The sequence below is a fragment of the Protopterus annectens genome, chromosome 4.part0 (genome assembly GCF_019279795.1).
Source record: "Protopterus annectens isolate FY-2018-M chromosome 4.part0, PAN1.0, whole genome shotgun sequence".
Taxonomy (NCBI): Eukaryota; Metazoa; Chordata; order Ceratodontiformes; family Protopteridae; genus Protopterus; species Protopterus annectens.
This window is the reverse complement of record NC_056733.1, coordinates 476299387-476320113: the sequence shown is the minus strand read 5'-3', so window position 1 is coordinate 476320113 and position 20727 is coordinate 476299387. Positions and strand designations below refer to the sequence as shown.

General features: G+C 44.7%; 1 protein-coding gene across 3 annotated transcripts in view; it reads right to left on the bottom strand.

The window, feature by feature from the left end:
- The window catches only part of CORO1C (coronin 1C), a 1687220-nt gene that overhangs the window by 375155 nt on the left and 1291338 nt on the right, over positions 1-20727 (bottom strand). For all 3 annotated transcript variants that reach the window (XM_044068401.1, XM_044068402.1, XM_044068403.1), the window contains exon 7: positions 8166-8270. In XM_044068401.1, coding sequence (XP_043924336.1) covers positions 8166-8270 — 105 coding nt within the window. The remainder of the gene's footprint in view (positions 1-8165; positions 8271-20727) is intronic.

Genomic DNA, 20727 nt, shown 5'->3' with positions numbered 1-20727 from the left:
CATCAGTTTTTCTTGCCCCAGATGTCAAGTGCCCCCCTAAAGGGGAGCAATTAAATCTAGAATATACAAGGTTATACCTCCAACAAAAAAGCAAATACACCAAAAAGCTTTTGAGCATAGTAGAGTAGAATAGAGGTGTAGCCCAAAGAAGAAAGGGGGCTGGAGGTGGGGTAACCAGGACTGCAACAGTGAATACACTCGAACATTTACATTTATGGTAAGTGTACACAACTGTACTATGTTCTTCATGTTTCACTGTTGCGGTCATCACATTTGGGTGGATTTCCAAAGAGAAGGATGGGAGGAGGAATTCAGATAGCATTAGGACCAGCGATAAGGCCCTACAAGACTGCAGTGGCAAAGCCAGCTCTGGATTTAGAGAAAATTGGCAGGTGGTAATGTTTGGTGAAAGTATGTACTGAACTCAGGGTAGCAGCTTCTAGGATGTCCCTGATAGGGACGCCTCTGAAAAAGGCTGTGGAGGTAGATGCAGCCCTGGTTGAGTGGGGTCTGATCCCCTGTGGGATAGGTTTTCCATGGTGCTTGTAGCAGAAATGAATGCAACTGCCTACCCATTTGGAAATGGTTTGCTTTGAAATAGCCTTCCCCTCTGCCCTGCAGCAAAAGCCACCAGCAGTTGGTCAGATTTCCTTTGAGGTTTAGTCCTGTCCAAATAGAATCCAAGTTGTCTGTGCACGTCTAAGGAGTGCAGTATCCATTCCCCTTTGTTCTGTGGGTTAGAAAAGAAGGGTGGCAAATTAATGGATTTATTAAGGGCCACACTGGATACCACCTTGGGCATGAAGGAGGGATTGGTCCTGAGGGACACCCTGTCCGCATGAAAGATGATGAAAGGCTCCACTGCCATGAGGGCCTGTAATTAAGATATCCTTCTTGCTGAAGTGATTGCTAAAAGGAAAGCTGTTTTCCAAGAGAGGAATTTTAAATCTGCAGTGGCAGCTGGCTCGAAAGGAGGAAGAGTGAGATTTTCCAGTACAAAATTAAGGTCCCAGGCTGGAGTTGGGGCTCTCCTGGGTGGTCGTAGATTTTTGGCCCCTCTAAGGAACTGCTTAAGCAGTGGATGAGAGAAGAGGGGAGGTTCTGTGTTATAATGAGCTGAAATGGCTGAGGCGTGAATTTTGATGGAGGTGAAAGACAGGTCCTTGTGAAGCATCTCAGATAAGTATTGTAAATTGTGAGGTAAACTGGGCACTGCTGTGCTCATCCCTTGAGACTGGTTCCAGGCACAGAATCTTTTCCATTTTTCAGTCTGGTGCAATCAAAATAGTCCTTGGTTTGTCTTGTTTGATCTTTAGTAGTACTTAGGAGAGCAGAGGCAGAGGAGGAAAGGCATAAACTGATAGGTTTTTCCAGCTTAAGGACAGAGCATCCACTTTCCAAGCTTGCTTGTGGGGTCCTTGTGCAAAATTTGTCCAATTGATAGTTCTGGGGGGAGGCAAACCGGTCTATATCCGGGCTCCCCCATTTGCTTGTCAACATGTTGAAAATCCTTTGTTCCAGCTTCCACTTGTGTGGGTCCATGAGGTTTCTGCTCTGTGTATTTAATTTTCCTGGCAGGAATTGAGCTTCTAGATGCACTTGGTAGCTCAGGGCTGTGTTCCACAATGTCATGGCTAGTATGCATAGGGGGTAAGAATGTGTACCTCCCCCGCTTGTTTATGTACCACATAACAGTGGTGTTCGTCTTTACCATTAACTGTCCTGGAAGAATGTGGTCCTTGAGGGCTGTCAGAGCATTCTGTACAGCTAACATTTCTTTTTGACTGATATGCAAGTGCATTTGATTTGGATTCCATTTGCCCTGAATGCATTTCCCTGCCAGGTGAACCCCCCCATGCATAATCTGATGCGTCTGTTAGGGCTTGGGTGGCAGGGGGTGGTGTGAATGGTAGTCCCTTGTTTTGGTGGCAGGCCTCTGCCCACCAAAGAAACTCTAGGCAAGGTATGATAGAAATCATTGCTTCTAGATCCTGAGAATGTTGACACCATAGGCTTTTTAGATACCATTGTAGTTTCCTCGCATGCAGTCTTGCATATGGAATTAGAAGAATGCAGGAGGCCATGAACTCCAAGGCTTGTAGTATTTGCCTTGCAGATAGTAGGGTGTTTGGGGCCACTTGTTTGAAGTAGGCTGTCAAATGAATTTGTTTCTCTGGCGTGAGGAAAGCCATCTGGGAAGTTGTATTCAAGCTTGCTCCCAGGAATATGATTTGTTGACAGAGTACCAGGTGTGATTTCTTTTCGATTATGGTGTACCCCAGACAAGTTAGCACCCTTTGTACAAAGGCCAGATGATTCAAAAGTATGTCCTGGCTTTCTGCCTGAATTAAACAATCGTCCAGTTATGGGTATATTTGAATATTTCTTTGCCTGCAAAATGCGATAACTGGGGCTAGGCACTTTGTGAATACCCTGGGCGCAGTAGATAAGCCAAAGGGCAGTGCAGAGAACTGGTAGTGATTGCAGCCTGCTTTGAAGCATAGGTATCTTTTGCAAGATTCCCTGATTGAGATGTGCAGGTATGTTTCCTTTAAATAGAGTGTTATCATCCAGGCATCTTTTCCTAGCATAGGAAGCAACTGGTGAGGAGTCAGCATCTTGAATTTTGGAATCACCAAAAAGGTGTTTAGAGTAGACAGGTCCAGAACAGGACGCCATGAATTGTTTTTTTTTCTGGGTACCAGGAAAAGTCTCGAGTAGAAACCTTGCCCTTTTTCCTCATCTGGTACAGTTTTAATAGCCTTTATGTTTAAAAGAGAGAGAGTATTTGCTTTTGAGCCTCTGCCCACTGATTTTGGGGTAGATCTGGCCAACCTTTTGGCGTTGGTAATGTGTGGAAGTGAAATCTGTATCCTTGGGACACTTTATATAAAACCCATTTCTCCTGTGTAATGAGTTCCCAATTTGTGGCCTGCAGAACAATCTTTCCCCCTAAAGGAGTATTCAGTTGAGAAGTGCTTGGAAGTTTCAAAATCAAGTCATTGAGACAGTTTTCCATAGGGGGAGTCTTACTACTCCCAGATTTGGAAGCAGAAGCCCCCCCCTCCCCCACTGCTTAGTCTTGTGTGTACCCTAGGACTGAAACCTGGGATTTCTGCGGTGTCTGGGTTTGGATTGAGAAGGCCTGGAAGGAGCCGGAAAGGACCAGTTCTTAGAGGGCCAATGCCTACTAAATCTTGGAGGCTGAACTTGTAAGAAATCTTTAACAGTTTGCACAGATTTAGCTTTATCTTCCATCTTTTTAAGAACTTCCTCAGCTTTGTTGCCAAACAGGCGGTCCCGATTTAAGGGAGCATCCAACAGTTTAGCTTTAACATGATCGGGCAAAGATTGCTCCTTAAGCCAAGCATGCCTTCCGAGTACAGACCCAGTGACAGCAGACCTGCAAGAGGCCTCTAAAGAATCAAACCCACATTGCAAAATATGTTTTCCAACCTGTTCAGCAGAATGCATTAAATCCTGTAATTCCTTATTTTCAGCACAGTCAGGAATCAACATAATTTTCTGTTTAAGCAATCCAATAATATGTTGTTGATACTTTAACAAATGAAAATGACAGTTTAAGGCCCTAATGGCCAAGGTTACAGAAGTGTAAACCTTCTTACCCCATCTATCCAGCACCCTGGAGTCTCTATCAGAAGGGGTAGGGTTTTTGGCAGTAGAGGCCTTAATGCCCTTGGGTCCCTGTGAAGTAGTCTCTGGATCAACTATAGGATTTTTAAAAAGAAACTTGCGAGAATCAGGAACCCTGTAATATCTGTCAGGTTTTCTGGGAGCAGGAGGCAAAGAATCAGGGGCCAAACTAGATTCCAAAAAGGCATCATCAACAATGTCTAGTACAGGAGGTATAGCTAAAGGCCTATACTGAGGCAAGAGTAAGAAATCCCTAAGCCTCTTCTTCGAATCAGAAGAATCCTGGGTTTCCCAGTGGAAATGCTCCTTTAGTGTGTGCAAGGTTTCACCAAAAGAAAAATCCTCTGGAGGGGAAACAGAGGGAATAGAGTCCTCTGCATTAGAATCCTCATAAGTAAATAAGGGTAAATCCAGATCAGAAGAAATAGAAAAATCAGAATCCTGGTCAGAAGATTCATAAACAATTTCAGTCCTAGGTCTCTCAGAAGAGGGTGGTTGGCTTCCCCTGATTAAAGTTATAAGGTTTTCAGCCATTCTTGTCATTTGTTTTTTAGGCATAGAGGCCTGAGCATGCAGCTTGAGCGTCGGTTTTCTAGGCATGGTTCGAGGCTTAGGCCTTAAAGAAGAAGAAGGTGTCAGTTTAATATGGAAGTCCGTAGGCCTGAATGCACCCTCAGAAGCCGGTGCCTGCACAGCAGCTCCAGACCCATCCAAAGTAGTGACACACGGCATACCGGACTCCGAATGGGTCTCAGTAGAGGCCTGTGAATCAGAAGTAGCGGGTATCAGGGGCTGTGAAAGCACCTCATTGAGTACCGGCAAACTGGCGACTGACTTAAGAGAAGCGTCGTCGGCAGCTTTGGACCTAGGCGGCCTGGCTCTGTCTTTATCTTTGTGTTTTTTCAGAACTCCGGTAGTCGGATGGCTTACTGATGACATTTGTGGATAACTGAACTGAGAACCGAAATATTTAGAGGCGAAAATTTACTGACGACAGACAGTGCATTGATTAAATAAAGCACAAGACCGACAGCAAGGAACGTTGTGGTCAGGGCCTAGGCAAGGAATACAGTACGAATATGAAAATCTTTGTGAGGTATTTGCTTTCCACAAGAAATGCAATTATTAACTTTTACTGACATTGGTAAGGAGCAAGAAAAAGTTTCCCCAACGGGGTACTTAGCTTTAGTTGAAGACTTTGGTTTTGAAACTCAAAAATGAAAATTTCAGGAGTCGGCCAACCGGCAAGCTTCTGCTTCGGGCACCGCACAACAAGAAAGACTGATGTAATGGCGTCGGCTGCATGTTTTATACCCCTGACGTCATGGAAGAAGGGACAGCAACAGACGCAGGACCCAAGACTTTGTTAATCAGGCTGACTGAGGGCTACTGCAAACAGATAACCCATATGTGATGACTGCAACAGTGAAACACAAAGAACATCAACATAAGATGCTAACAAAAAATGCTAATTTCTAGCTACACATTCCTTCAATGAGATCGAGAGTCAGCCCAATGAACTCCTAAACATTTCCTACAGAGAGAAAGGCCAGATACCAAAGAGTCAAGGGCAGCCCAATGAGTGAAATGGTGTGCAGTGGAAAGAGTACAAGAGCTGGAGCAAGATGACACATGCAATCTCTGAGGTAAACAGGTCTAAGGAAGGGCCAACGGCAGCTAGTCATCCAAACATGGAATCCTATACGCAGGCACTTCTACACCCACATACAGGAAAACATGGTAAAATCATGTGCAGAATGGAAAAACTAAAATCTATCACCTGGTCCCGACACTGCCAGTTATTCACAGCAAACAAGCCTCTTGGGTAAATTCTGTATCTTTATGTAAACAGGCAAATATGTCTAATGCCACCAAGTGTCTCTCTCTGGCAACATTACTGAACGGAGTCAGATCACCTAGAACAGCTTCCATTTAGTGGGATGTAATCATTTAGGTTCAACAAATGGATAATACAGCACTCAGTTGGGGATAAGTACAATGTAGAAGGAAAAAGCCGTCCATTACCCAAAGGCACCTTATTCTACAGATTCTCTGACCAAGAAGAGGCATGTCTGAGCCATCAGCTCTGTCTAGTAACAAATGGTCCAAAGGACACAACACAGACAGGTGTTAACTCCATCATACAACAAGCGCCAATCACATTCAGAACCTAATATTCTGGGTTATGGCCATTCATGTTCGACTGAAACTGGAGAATCTGCCTACTAAAGGGACTGACTTCTGTATGAAGTGACAGAACCACACAATTGTCTAGGAAAAGACCAAAGGATATGGCAAAGAACCCAGGATGTCACAGCTACTTTCAACAGTCTGAAACCACTTACTTGTGGAAAAAGCAGCTGTCTTGACAGAAGGAGACAGGCACATAGCCTCCACAATGGATAAGGTCTTCCCTCTTTTCAGTGTTTAATAATTAATAAGACATCATCCTGAAAAATAAAAACATATCTACAAACTTTATCCAGAAGTTTCTGCCAGAGCTCTTCATGGGGACAGGACAGACTAAACAAGGTTGCCTGGCAGCGGAAGACATAAAATTATGCAGCTCTAGTCACAATATCTGTATCAAAGGCAAAAAGTACAATCTAAGAGCTAGGGGCAGAAGCCTATCAGTTGCTGCCTACTCCAAGGACAGGGGCAGAGATGAGCTCTTCTAGAAGATCTGGTCCCCTAAAGTAATACAGCTGATAAAGGGTCATACTGGGGAGATAATTAAGGGAAACAAGGTTATGGTGGAAAAAAAACAGAATCACTTGCTGCAAATGTGAAATGTGTTTGATTCCTCAGCAGGTAGAACAGCTGCCAAGTACTATATACCCTACACAAGAATGAAGTGATAATAAAAGGACTGTGTTCTGCAATCTGCAAATGGAGAATGCCCATGTTAGGATTAAGTTTCTAAAGCTGATTGAGCAGATTAAATGCAGAGGACATATGGTACTCCTTCCCGCAAGTTTAAGTGCTTCCAATATGAAGAGACCCACTTCTATGGTGTCATTCCATAGAAAAACTCCCCTAAGCCTCTACTCATTTAGATATTTTGGGAACAGATAAATGAGACTTCCAGTCCAAAGTGGACCTCATCTTTCTAAAGGTATCCTCAAAATGAAAACTGGTGGAACAAAGCAACTAATTATGATCACTTTCACAAAAATCATCCACAAAATGCTCAGTCCAAAGATGAGACGTCAGAGAAATAAGGGGACAAGTTCCCGTTGATAGAAAACTTTCCTAAAGCCCTGCATCTTTTAAAAGGCAACACACACATACAAGGAAAACTGAGTTAAGCAGACATCTAAGCTAATTCTATACCACTGTCCTGGAGAGGGGATGCTGAGTAGGAAGTGATACTTAACTTGTAACATCAGTAGTTTCAAGCAAGTGGCCCTACATAATGTAAATGATGACTGATCCTGCATCTGGTAAGTTAACCATTGCATGATGAATAGGTTCCTGAAGTATGGAGAAGTTGGGAAAATTCTGAAAGCATGAACTCTGCACAAGAGGAGACTTCAATCGCTACTCAGAGGAAAGTGAGGGGACAGAACCTCAAAATCAAATTCAGAGACACATTTAGGGTTATAGCATTCAAATCCTCAGAGACAAGGACTCTTTTCAAAGGCACTTGATGCAAAGCAAGGTCAACGGGAATTCACTCCCAAACAAACACTAGGCACCTTTATGCTCGAGTTCTTTAATGTATAAAGACAATAAATGGAAGCTGACCTTACACTAGGGAATTATAAACCTGGAGAATGACCAGAGACTCCAAAGTCACTATGCACTATGAGGGCACCCAAAGCTGGAAGTCACTAGCCTGATCTCTGGGTATATTACATTAGACCTCACTACCTCACATTAGGCACCTCTAAAGGGCCCTCAATTAATTAAGCTGAGGACTTCACATTCAGCAAATGCAAGGTGATCATAAAGGTCTCAAGATTCTCCAACCTTGCACCCTAAGCAGTTGCACAATATTGGTAGAAATTGGTGATGTTGCCCTCTGACCACAACTAAAATGGCAGTGTACAATGATCCTAATATGTAATCCAGCAAAAGCAAAAATATTTGCTAAGCTTCGGTTTCTTAGGCAACAAATGCAGGTGTTTTCAGACATAAATAATTCAAGTGGACTGGTGACTGCTGGGCTGTGCCTTTTCCCTAACCCAAATAAAGTGCAAGGTTGCTGGCTTTGCCAGAGGGGACACAGTCTGATGAACATGCATCCAGGTAATGTGAAAAGCCATGCAAGAGGGCACAGGGAGGGCATTTCAAGGGCACATCCAAAGATGGTCCCCTTGAATAAAGATCTGGTGGTAAGTAGTTCTAAACACCTTACAAGACTGAGTTTGTCAATTCCTACAAAGCATTTCTTACACACTTGCACAGGATACATTTTCCAGGGCAATGAAGAGAGAAATGCAAAGCAATCAAGAACACTTTTTCACTCTTTACATGTTGCTATTACAACAGCCTTTGTATGAACTTACCTTTCCACACAAATAAACTACATTGGTATCAGCATCATAGAAAGGCAGAAGCACACCATTGCTGGTATCTAATTCATGCAGAGCCACTGGTTCAGCCATATTTTTCTGCAAAAGACAATCTGATATTAGAAATGTCATCAGAAAAAGATTATGTTATACAGATGTCCGTCATACAACTTCTCTCCACACACAATTACAGGCATGCATTTTATAAAAGTCTACATATATGCATGAACACAACAAAAATGAAATTACCAACACTACTGTAGAAACACGAAATAAAGCAACGACCAGAAAATACCAGTGAGTAACAGCTCTACTTTCATAAAAATTTAATGAACAGTCCAACTTCTCATTCATTCATTAAAAATGAAATTAGTCTCATTTTGCTCCATAACATCAGGAAAATGTATGCTAGGAACAACTTCTGGTTTCAATGGCACAAAATCTGCATTAGATGTTGACAGAAAATGTCTGAATGTGTGACCACTTTTTTTTAAATTTTATTATGCCCTAAATACATACATTTACATAGTTATGTTTGTGTATAAAAAGAGTTATGTACTTACCATAACTTGGAATCTGTGATATCCAGTGTCACTATTTATCACAGATGGTGTCTTGGATCCATGCCGGCAGTGTAGGCGACAGCTTCTGAGCTCAAGCTCTTCCCCTCCCAAGAAAGTACAGTTTTGTACTTACCATAAATGTAGATGTTCGAGTGCTAATACAGCTGCAGTCATAATAGATGGGTTCTCCTGCCGTCAGGCGGGTCCTCGGTCGGCCGAATTCCAAAGTCTAGGTCCGGCGTCGGTTGTCGTCGCTTCTTCCCTGACGTCAGTGCGACAGAGGTATAAAAGAACCAGCCGACGCCATTTTCTTCAGTTTTTCTTGCCCCAGATGTCAGGTGCCCCCAGAAAGAAGGCAATACATACAATTATGTAATAATGCAATGCAATATAATCAAAGACCAGTAGTTGCAAGCAAATACACTATAAAAGAAGACCCCTAGAGGGGAAGGAGGGAGGGAAACCTGGACTGCAGCTGTATTAGCACTCGAACATCTACATTTATGGTAGGTACAAAACTGTACTATGTTCATCGTGCATACAGCTGCAGTCATAACAGATGGGTAGAATCCCAAAGCTAAGAAAGGGGTGGTAGGCACTAGGTGGAGCTAGGAGGAGCCAAAATGCCCTGCAAGACTGCAGTGGCAAAGCCTGCTCTAGATTTGGAGTATAATGGTAGGTTGTAGTGCTTAGAGAAGGTATGCACAGAACTCCAAGTGGCTGCTTCTAAAATATCCTTGGTAGGAACTCCTCTGAGGAAGGCTGCAGAGGTGGCTGTGGCCCTGGTAGAATGAGCTCTAATGCCTGTAGGTACAGTTTTGCCATGAAAGGAATAGCAAAAGCGTATGCAGTGGGCTATCCATTTTGAGATTGTCTGTTTGGATATTGACTTTCCTTGAGCTCCTACCGCATCGGCCACAAAAAGCTGTTCTAATTTTCTGAAAGGCTTTGTTCTGTCCAAATAATACGGTTGTCTGTGGATGTCCAAGGAATGCAGTAATCTCTCCCCTTTGTTTTGAGGATTAGGATAAAAAGTAGGTAAATGTATGGCCTGATTTAAAGCTACCCTGGATACCACTTTAGACATAAAGGACGGGTTGGTACGTAATGAAACTCTGTCCTGATGGAAGATGATAAAAGGCTGGACAGCCATAAGAGCCTGTAGTTCTGAAACTCTACAAGCTGAAGTGATAGCCAGAAGGAAAGCTGTTTTCCAGGACAAATATTGTAAATCTGATGAGGCAGCTGGCTCAAAAGGAGGCAAAGTCAGTTTTTCCAGAATGAAATTAAGATCCCAAGCAGGTATTGGTTGTTTTCTTGGAGGTCTTAAATTCTTAGCCCTCTGAGGAACTGTCTTAATAGAGGGTGAGAGAATAAAGGTGGATCAGTGTTGTATTCTGCAGAAATGGCTGAGGCATGGATTTTGATGGAGGAGAACGAAAGTCCACTGCTTAGCAGTTCAGCCAAATATTGTAGTATTTGAGGTAAATTCAGTTTTCCAGGGCACTGGCCCTTTTCTCATTCCAAACAAAAACGTTTCCATTTTGCAGAGTAAGCTTTTCTAGTTGATGGCCTTCTGGCCTCCAAAATGACATCCTGCACCTCCTTGGAGAGCAGGGCCTGCTGCGATGCTAACGAATCTTCCATGCGGCTAGATTGAGTGTTTTCAGCTGACTGTGAAGAGTTTTGAAGCTGTGCTGAGTCAGAAGAGGCATTAGAGGCAGGGTCCATGGTGGGGAATGCGTCAGGCTCCTCAGGAGTGGGTACCAGTGTTGCCTTGGCCAGTCCGGAGCAATGAGGATCATCTTTGGTCTGTCTGCTCTGGTCTTCAATAGGACTTTGGGCAGCAGAGGAAGAGGTGGGAAGGCATAAACTGTCATTGATGTCCAACTGAGAGGGCGTCCACTCTCTAGGCCTTTGGATGGAAGATCCTTGAGCAGAATTTTGTCAATTGATGATTTTTATGGGAGGCAAAGAGATCTATGTCTGGCCTTCCCCATTCTTGGATTATTTCTGTAAAAACTTTTGGATGCAGCTTCCATTCGTGTGGATCTGTCATATTCCTGCTTAGGTTGTCTACCAGCATGTGTTCCTTGCCTGGCAAGTACTGTGCTTGTAGTTCCATTTGTAAGTCCATGGCCATGTTCCAAAGTGACATGGCCAGTCTGCATAGGGGATAAGAATGTGTTCCTTCCTGCTTGTTTATGTACCACATAACTGTGGTGTGGTCTGTTCTTATCAATAGCTGACCTGGTTGTCGAAGGTCCTTGAAAGCTGTAATAGCATTTATCACTGCTAGCATTTCTTTTTGATTGATGTGAAGGTGCTTTTCTTTTTGGGTCCATTTGCCCTGAATGCACCGGTCTGTCATGTGCGCCCCCCAGGCGTAGTGCGAGGCGTCTGTTGTGATGACTTGATTTGCTTGAGGCTTGCTGAATGGAAGACCTGTGTTTGTTTGGCATGCTTGAGCCCACCACAGAAATTCCTTTTGCAGACATGGAATTAGTGGTATTATTGTTTCCAAACTGTGGCTGTGTTGAGACCATATGTTTTTTATGTACCATTGTAGTTTTCTCATATGCAGCTTTGCACATGGGATTAGTAAGATGCAAGATGCCATTAATCCCAGAGACTGCAGGATTTTCCTTGCAGTCAGCCGGGTGCAATTTGCCAGTGTTCTGAAATATTGAATTAGTTGCCCCTGCTTTTCTGGCGTGAGGTAGGCCATCTGGGTATTTGTGTCCAAATTGGCACCCAGGAAAATTATCTTCCGAGAGGGTATTAGTCTTGATTTCTCTTTGTTGACTGTGTATCCTAGAGAGTTTAATAACATTATTACATAAGCCAGATGTTTCAGAAGAATGTGCTTGCTGTCCGCTTGGATCAGGCAGTCGTCCAAATAAGGGTATATTTGTATCCCTTGAAGTCTGCAGTATGCAATTACTGATGCCAGGCATTTCGTGAATACTCTGGGCGCAGTAGATAAACCAAAGGGCAATGCAGAGAATTGATAATGGGTTGAACCTGCAAGAAATCTGAGGTATCTTCTGCAATTTTGTCTGACTGGGACATGCAGGTATGCCTCCTTGAGGTCCAATGTTCCCAGACAAGACTCCTTGCCCAGCATGGGAAGAAGTTGCTGTAGAGTGAGCATCTTGAATTTTGGTACGAGTAGGAATGTGTTTAGGATGGAAAGATCCAAAATAGGTCTCCAATCTTTTCCCTTCCTTGGCACCAGAAATAGCCTGGAATAAAAACCTTGACCTTGTTCGTGTGTGGGTACCTCTTGAATAGCTTTCATGTTTATAAGATCTGAAATTTGCTTTTGTGCCTCGGCCCTTTGATTGTGTGGCAGGTTTGGCATGCCTTTCATTTTTGGAAGGGTATGAAAATGGAATTTGTAGCCTCTGTTTATAATGTTCAGGATCCATTTGTCCTTTGTGACAATATGCCAATTTTTTGAGAATAGTGCCAGCTTTCCTCCTAAGGGGGCTGCCATTTGAGACCTGGTTGGCATGCAAAGGGGAAAGTCATTGGTTTTGCTTTCTGAAAGATTGTGAGTTGTCCTCACCACCTCTTTGTGTAGGAGTTTGCCATTGTCTGCCTCTGTACGAGCCATGTGTTTGTCCCCTGCCCCTCGGGCGCCTGTATCTGCCTCTTTGGGGTCTGTCTGTGGCAGGAAAGGACCAGTTTTTGGAAGGCCAATTTCTACTAAAACGTGGGGGTTGAACCTGCAGAAATTCTTTCACAGTTTGCATTGATTTAGCCTTTTCCTCCATTTTCCGTAATACTTCCTCAGCATTTGCCCCAAATAGTACATCCTTTGGAAGAGGAGCGTCTAGTAATTTAGCTTTGACATGATCAGGCAAGGTTTGTTCCATGAGCCAGGCATGCCTACGTATGACTGAGCCTGTAACAGCAGCTCTACATGAGGCCTCTAGAGCATCAAAACCACATTGTAAGGTATGTTTAACCCACTTGTTCTGCACTATGCATCAAATCCTGCAACTCCTTTCATGTCTGGTTGTTCAGGTTGTGACATTTTACTTTTCAATTGAGATAACAGAAACTGTTGGTATTTTAGCATATGAAACTGACAGTTTAAGGGCCTCATGGATAAGGTAGCCGAGATATATACCTTTTTTCCCCACCTTTCTAAGGATCTGGAATCTCTCTCGGAAGGCAATGGGTTTTTGGCAATGGAGGCCTCAACTCCCTTGGGCCACTGTGAGATGGTTTCTAGGTCAGCAGCATGGCTTTTGTATAGAAATTGGTGCGAGTCAGGAACCCTGTAGTACCTGTCAGGCTTAACTGGAGCTGGAGGAAGAGAGTCCGGGTTAAGGCAGGCCTCCGAGTAAACATCATCTAGGATGTCCAGGACAGGAGGTATAGCCAGAGGCCTGTGCTGGGGTAACAAAAGCAATTCCCTGAGCCTTTTCTTGGAATCTGAATAATCCTGGCCTTCCCAGTGGAAGTGTTCCCTTAAGGTATGCAGAGTTTCACCAAATGAGTAATCCTCAGGGGGGGATACAGAAGGAATAGATTCCTCTGCATCAGAGTCTTCAAAGGGAGTAAGACTGTTCCTGATAATCAGCGTGGTCTGGAAGAACGTAGCCCTGCTCAGGGGAGGGGGAATCTTCCTCCACTCTGGGTCTTTTGTCCGGAGGTGGCTGAGAACCTCTGATTAGAGTAATTAAATCCTCAGCCATTTTAAGCATCTGTTTCTTAGGCATGGGGCCTGGAGATGGGCCCTGTGTAGCTGGTCTCTTAGGGTGCATGGTAGCTTTAGACTTGGTGAAAGCCTTGATGGAGAAAGAAGAGGAAGGTCTGAAGACACCTTGAGTGGAGGTGGACCTGTCCACATTCTGTGTTTCAACGCCAAGCATGGCTTCGGTATCTGTAGTCAGGGTGTGGGCCGAGGAGTCTGCGACCTCGGGTACAGGAGACACCGCCAAAGATGTGTCATCGGTAATCAGGGGCTGCGTAGGTGCCTCGCTGAGAACCGGACCACGTGTAGTCGGCTTTGGCGTGGTGTCGGTAGAGGCCGCGGACCTTGATTGTCGGTCCTTGTCTTTGCGTTTTTTAGACAAAACCGGAGTCGGAGTATCCGACAACATAGTATAGTTAAATGCTTTCCCAAAATAATGCTGGGCGAACTCTGCCCGATGCTTAATAGTGCGTTTGTTGAAAGTAGCACAAAAGCGACAGACCGAGATGTCGTGGTCTGGGCCTAAACAAGGTATACAGAGGGAATGGAAATCCTCATGCGGTATTTGCTTCCCACAAGAAATACAGTTATTAACTTTGTCTGATATCGGTCTGAGGTAAGAAAATGTTTCCCCAACGGGGTACTTAGCTTTTAAGAAGACTTCGGTTCCAAATTTTTCGTAATCTCAGGAGCTGGCCGACCGGCACTTGCGAACTGCTTCTGCTTCGGGCACCACGCGGCAAGAAAGACTGAAGAAAATGGCGTCGGCTGGTTCTTTTATACCCCTGTCACACTGACGTCAGGGAAGAAGCGACGACTACCAACACCGGACCTAGACTTTGGAATTCGGCCGACCGAGGACCCGCCTAACGGCAGGAGAACCCATCTGTTATGACTGCAGCTGTATGCACGATGAACATCCCCTGCTACCCATAACCCTCAGATCGAGTTTGCTAGACAGAAACAAGAAAGTACAGTTTTGTACCTACCATAAATGTAGATGTCCGAACAGGAATGCATCTGCAGTCCTTACAAATGGGTTGTCCTGTCGTCAGGCAGCCCTTCGGTCGGTCGGATTCCAAAGTCTGGGTCTGGCCTCGGCTGGTGTCGCACTTCACCCGACGTCATAGCTGCAGTTCTTCGGGTATAAAGGCATCAGCCGACGCCATTTTCCTCTGTGTTTCTTGCCCCAGATGCCAGTTGCCCTCTTGGATAGCTAAATTTTGGATAAATGCCAATGTTTCCAAATAGTAGAAGGCAAACACAAAAAATAAGCATGTATGTACATATATACAAACAAATACACCATAAGAGAACCCCCCCAGCTAGCTATTAGATGGGCAAATACCCTAGGAATACCACAGAGGGGAAGGAGGGTGGGTAATCCTGACTGCAGATGCATTCCTGTTCGGACATCTACATTTATGGTAGGTACAAAACTGTACTATGTCCTTCAAGGATGCATCTGCAGTCCTTACAAATGGGTAGAATACCATAGCCAAACTAGGGGAGGAGGAAGAAGAAATTATGGTGTAGTTAGGATCCTTTGCAAAACAGCAGTGGCAAACCCTGCTCGGGATCTAGAGTATAAAGGTAAGTTATAATGCTTGGCAAATGTATGCACGGAGGTCCAAGTAGCAGCCTCTATAATGTCCTTGGTAGCCACTCCTCGTAAGAAAGCTGTGGTAGTGGCTGTAGCCCTTGTAGAATGAGGCCTTATGCTCTGTGGAGTTTGTTTTCCATGGTAGGAGTAACAGAATCTGATGCAATTTCCTATCCACTTGGAGATGGTCTGTTTTGAAATTGCTTTTCCTTCCCTTCCTGTTGCATATGCTACCAGAAGCTGGTCAGTTTTTCTATTGCCCTTGGTTCTGTCCAGGTAGTAGCGCAACTGTCTATGTACATCCAAGGTATGCAGCAGTCTTTCCCCCCTGTTCTGTGGATTGGGGAAGAAGGTAGGTAGGTGGATAGCCTGGTTTAAAGACACTCTGGATACCACCTTAGGCATAAATGTAGGATTTGTTCTCATGGACACTCTATCTTGATGGAAGATTAGGAAGGGTTGTACTGCCATTAAAGCCTGTAGCTCAGAAACCCTTCTTGCTGAGGTAATTGCCAGCAGAAAAGCAGATTTCCAGGATAGGTGTTGAAGATCTGCTGTTGCTGCTGGTTCGAAAGGGGGGAGTGTCAACTTTTCTAGCACAAAGTTCAAGTCCCATGCTGGTAATGGTGGTTTCCTAGGAGGTTTTACATTTTTAATTCCTCTTAGAAACTGCCTAAGTAGAGGATCTTGAGAAGACAGGGGATCAAGCTGTATTCTGCAGAAATAGCTGATGCATGTATCTTGATGGAGGAATAGGACAGGCCTGTATGGAAAAGCTCTGCCAAATACTCCAGGATGTTGGCAATGTCTACCTTTGACACATCTTTTCCCCTTTCAGTACTCCAAATGAGAAACCTTTTCCATTTTCCTGCATAGTTCCTTCTTGTTGAGGGTCTGCGGGCCTCAAGGATAATGTCTTTAACCCTTTGGGATAAATCTGGGTTAGTTGCTCTTATGTAATGTTCTAAGCAGTCAGCTGCAGAGTTTTCAGGTTTGGATGCAGGGTGTTGTAGCCGCTCTGAGTTAACAGCAAGGGAATCAGGGGTAGTGTCCACATTTTCCCCCCGAGACATGCTCCTCAGTAATGGGTACCAATGTTGTCTTGGCCAGTCTGGAGCTATCAGAATGATCCTTGGACGTTCCTCTTTGATTTTCAATAGCACCTTGTGCATCAAAGGAAGAGGTGGGAATGCATATGCTGTCAGGCCTTTCCAACTGAAGGATAGAGAGTCCACCTTCCAAGCAAGTGGGTGGTACGTCCTTGTGCAGAATTTCTTGAGCTGGTGATTGAGTGGGGATGCGAATAGGTCTATTTGTGGCAGTCCCCATTTCCTTGTGATGACCTTGAAGATGTCCGGGTGTAGCATCCATTCGTGAGCATCCGAGGTAGTTCTGCTTAATATGTCTGCTAGGATGTTTTCTTTTCCCGGTACAAAATTTGCTTGTAACTGAATGTTGTAACTCAGAGCCATATTCCATAGGTCCAGTGCCATCCGGCATAGAGGGTATGAATGAGTGCCTCCCTGTTTGTTGATGTACCACATGACTGTGGTGTTGTCTGTCCTTATCATCAACTGCCCTTCTTGGAGGAATGGTCTGAAATTCTGGATTGCTAGTTTTACTGCCAGCATTTCCTTTTGATTTATGTGCAGGTGCAGCTGATCTGGAGTCCATAAGCCTTGTATGCACTTGTCCAGCATGTGGGCCCCCAACCGAGGTCTGAGGCGTCCGTTGTGATGGTTTGGCTTGGTTGAATGCTGTGGAAGGGCAAACCTGGGTTTGACTGGCATGCCTGAGCCCACCATAGGAACTCTTGTTTCAGGCATGGGATTAGTGGTATTTCGGTTTCTAGGCTGTGCCTGTGTTGAGACCATAAATTCTTCAGGTACCACTGTAGCTTTCTCATATGCAGTCTGGCATGAGGGACCAGGATTATGCAGGATGCCATGAAGCCCAAGGCCTGCAGTACTTTCCTTGCTGTTAGTTTGTTCTGCTTTGTTAATGCCAAGAAGTAGAGAGGAAGTTGTTCTTGTTTTTCTGCAGTTAGGAATGCCATCTGTTTTACTGTGTCCAATTCTGCACCTAAGAAGGTTATTCTTTGGGATGGTATCAGTCTTGATTTTTTTATATTGACTGTGTATCCCAGGGCTTGCAGTAAGCAAATGACTCTTTGTACGTCTTCTGTTAGCTTGTTTTTGTTGTCCGCTTGTATCAGGCAGTCGTCCAGGTATGGATATATTTGGATTCCCTGAAGCCTGCAGTGAGCGATTACTGATGCCAGGCATTTCGTGAACACTCTGGGCGCAGTAGATAAGCCAAAGGGCAATGCTGAGAATTGATAATGCTCTGATCCTGCAAGAAATCTGAGGTATCTTCTGCAATTTGGTCTTATGGGGACGTGCAGGTATGCCTCCTTGAGATCTAGAGTCACCAGCCAATACTCCTTGCCCAGCATGGGAAGAAGTTGCTGTAGGGTCAGCATTTTGAATTTTGGAACAATGATGAATGTGTTTAAAGCGGACAGGTCGAGAATAGGCCTCCAATTTTCTCTTTTCTTGGTACCAGGAATAGTCTGGAGTAAAATCCCTTTCCTTGTTCCATAGATGGTACCCTTTCCACAGCTCTCATCTTTGCTAATTGAGCTATTTGTTTTAGAGCTTCTGTCCTTTGATTTGGTGGTAGGTTTGGCATTCCTCTTTTTCCTGGTAAAGTATGGAAATGAAACCTGTAGCCTTGGTCTATAGTTTGCAAAATCCACTTGTCTCTTGTGATGTAGTGCCAGTTTTTGAAAATAAGGCTAACTTTCCGCCTAAGGGTGCTGCTATTTGTTCCCTGGTAGGCGGTGCCAGAGCCAAGTCACTGTGATTGTCCTGTTGCAGTGGTAGTAGTTGTGTCTGTGCCTCGCTGGTTGTTACCTTGCCACTGGCGTGCCCTGTAGGCACCTCCTCTGGATTGATTTCTGCCTCTTGAATGCCTATTCCTGCCTCTCTGTGTTTTAGAGGAGTCTGGAAAGGACCAATTTTTGGAAGGCCAGTTCCTGCTAAACCTTGGAGGCTGAACCTGTAAGAAATCTTTCACTGTTTGTACAGATTTTGCCTTCTCTTCCATTTTCTTCAGTACCTGCTGAGCAGGAGAACCAAATAAACTGACCTTATCCATAGGAGCATCTAATAGTTTTGCTTTAACATGATCCGGCAAGACCTGTTCTTTCAACCATGCATGCCTTCTTATAACTGTGCCAGTCATGGCTGATCTAAAGGAAGCCTCCAGTGCATCATAGCCACATTTTAAAGAATGGTTACTAACCTGCTGAATGTTATGCACCACTTCTAGAACATATTTCTTATCTAAAGAATCATCAGAGGACAGTTTCTTAGTTAACTGATCAAGCATAAACTCCTGGTATTGGATCATATGAAACTGACAGTTCAATGCCCTAGCTGAGAGAGTAGCAGAGGTGTATACTTTTTACCCCATCTCTCTAAGGACCTGGATTCCCTTTCAGAGGGAGAGGGTTTTAACTGAGGTCAAAGCTACTGCCTTAGGCCCCTGGGAGATAGACTCGGGATTTGCCAAAGGAGCCTTGTATAAATGGTGATGTGTGTCCGGGACCCTGTAGAACCTATCGGGCTTAGCAGGGGCTGGAGGCAAAGTATCAGGAGCAGTGCAAGCATCATTAAATGCATCATCTACAACAGGAAGAACTGGAGGTATAGCTAAAGGCCTATGTTGTGGTAAATGCAAAAAGGTCCTAAGCCTTTTCCTTGAATCTGAGAAATCTTGCCCCTGCCACTGGAATTGCTCTCTCATGGCATGTAAGGTTTCCCCAAAGGAAAATTCCTCTGGTGGAGAGGCAGAAGGAATCGATTCCTCAGCATCGGAGTCTTCATAAGTAGAAAAAGGAGCCTCTGGATGGTCTGTATTGTCTGTATCATCAGAAGAATCATCTGAGGACACTGGCTCAGGGGGCTCTGCTCTAGGTCTCTTTTCTGGAGGAGGTTGAGAGGCCCTGTCTGGATGAGACTGGGATCCCCTTATTAAAGAGATGAGATCCTCTGCCAGAGTGAGCATTTGGGAACTGGAACTTGGCCTGTGAGAGGGGGGCTTAACAGGCACAGACTTAGAAGTTTTGGCTGCTTTAGCCCTGGCAAAGGCCTTTATGGACATGGCTGCAGGGGGTCTAGCAGCACCACGTGCAGGGGTTGAAACATCCAAAGGGATGGTGTCCGATAATTCTTGTGAAACCACAGTAGCAGGTTGAATTTCAGAGGCCGATTCAACCAGGTTAGAAGGGGCCTCGGTAGTAGTCATGGATTCGGCTGAAGGTAGAACCGTTTGCTCGGTTTCGGCCGAAACCAAGACACTCGCGGTTTGCTTAACCGCGGTTTCGGCCGAAACCGCGGACCGCGAGTGTCGGTCCTTTCTTTCGTTCTTAACAACTTGTGAAGTCGGAGGATCCGACGGCATTATGTACGCAAAATCTGAGCCGAAAAACTGTTCAACAAACTCCGACCAACGTCTAAGCGTCCGTCGGTTGAAAGAAGCACAGGCTAAACAAACTGCTACGTCGTGGTCTGGGCCTAAACAAGGTAAGCAGTAAGAGTGGAAATCTTTATGAGGTATTTGTTTCCCACAAGCTAAACAGTTATTCACTTTTTCTGACATCAGCTGAGGCAAGAAAGAGTCCCCAACGGGGTACTTAGCTTTTTAGAAGTCTTCGAAGTAGTATTCGGTAGTAGTAATCTCTGGATCTGACCGACCGGCACTTGCGAACAGCTTCTGCTTCGGGCGCCACGCGGCAAGAAAGACTGGGGAAAATGGCGTCGGCTGATGCCTTTATACCCGAAGAACTGCAGCTATGACGTAGGGTGAAGTGCGACACCAGCCGAGGCCAGACCCAGACTTTGGAATCCGGCCGACCGAAGGGCTGCCTGACGACAGGACAACCCATTTGTAAGGACTGCAGATGCATCCTTGAAGGACATCAGTGAAACTGTCTACAATAAGGAAGAGTAGTACTAAACACGTCAATACTCCATGAAGCCCAGGTTACCAGCAGGAGGGGGACGGAGGGTGGGAACGTGATGAATAATGACACTGGATAGCACAGATTCCAAGTAATGGTAAGTAAATAACTCTTTATCTGACGCTATCCATGCCATTACTGATCACAGATGGGTCAGAGTCCTCAGCTATCCATAACCCTGGGAGGTTTCAAGGAAGGACATGCTTCAGACAGAAGAACCAAACAAAGCTCCACCCCTGGACACCAAGTCCAGCTTGTAATGTGTTACAAAGGTATAAGGATTTGATCAAGTAGCAGCAGCACAAATGTCATCCAAGAAAGTCCTTGCCCAGAAGGCCAAAGAAGTGGCCAACGACCTAGTAGAATGAGCTTTAACTGGCCTGGGAAGATCAATGTGATTGCTTTCATAAACATGAGCTATGCAACAAGCGATCCAAAGTGAAACAGACACTCACTTTGGCCTTACATTTCTTGGTGTGAGAGAATGCCATGAAAAATTGTTCTGATTTTCGAAAATTCTCAGTTCTGTTCAAATAGAAACGTAGCTGCCTGTATACATCCAGGCAATGGAGTTTGTACTCCCCTTTGTTCGAAAAACTGGGAAAAAAGATGGGTAGCTGAAGTGATTGATTAAGGTTAGCCTCTAAGTCTAATTT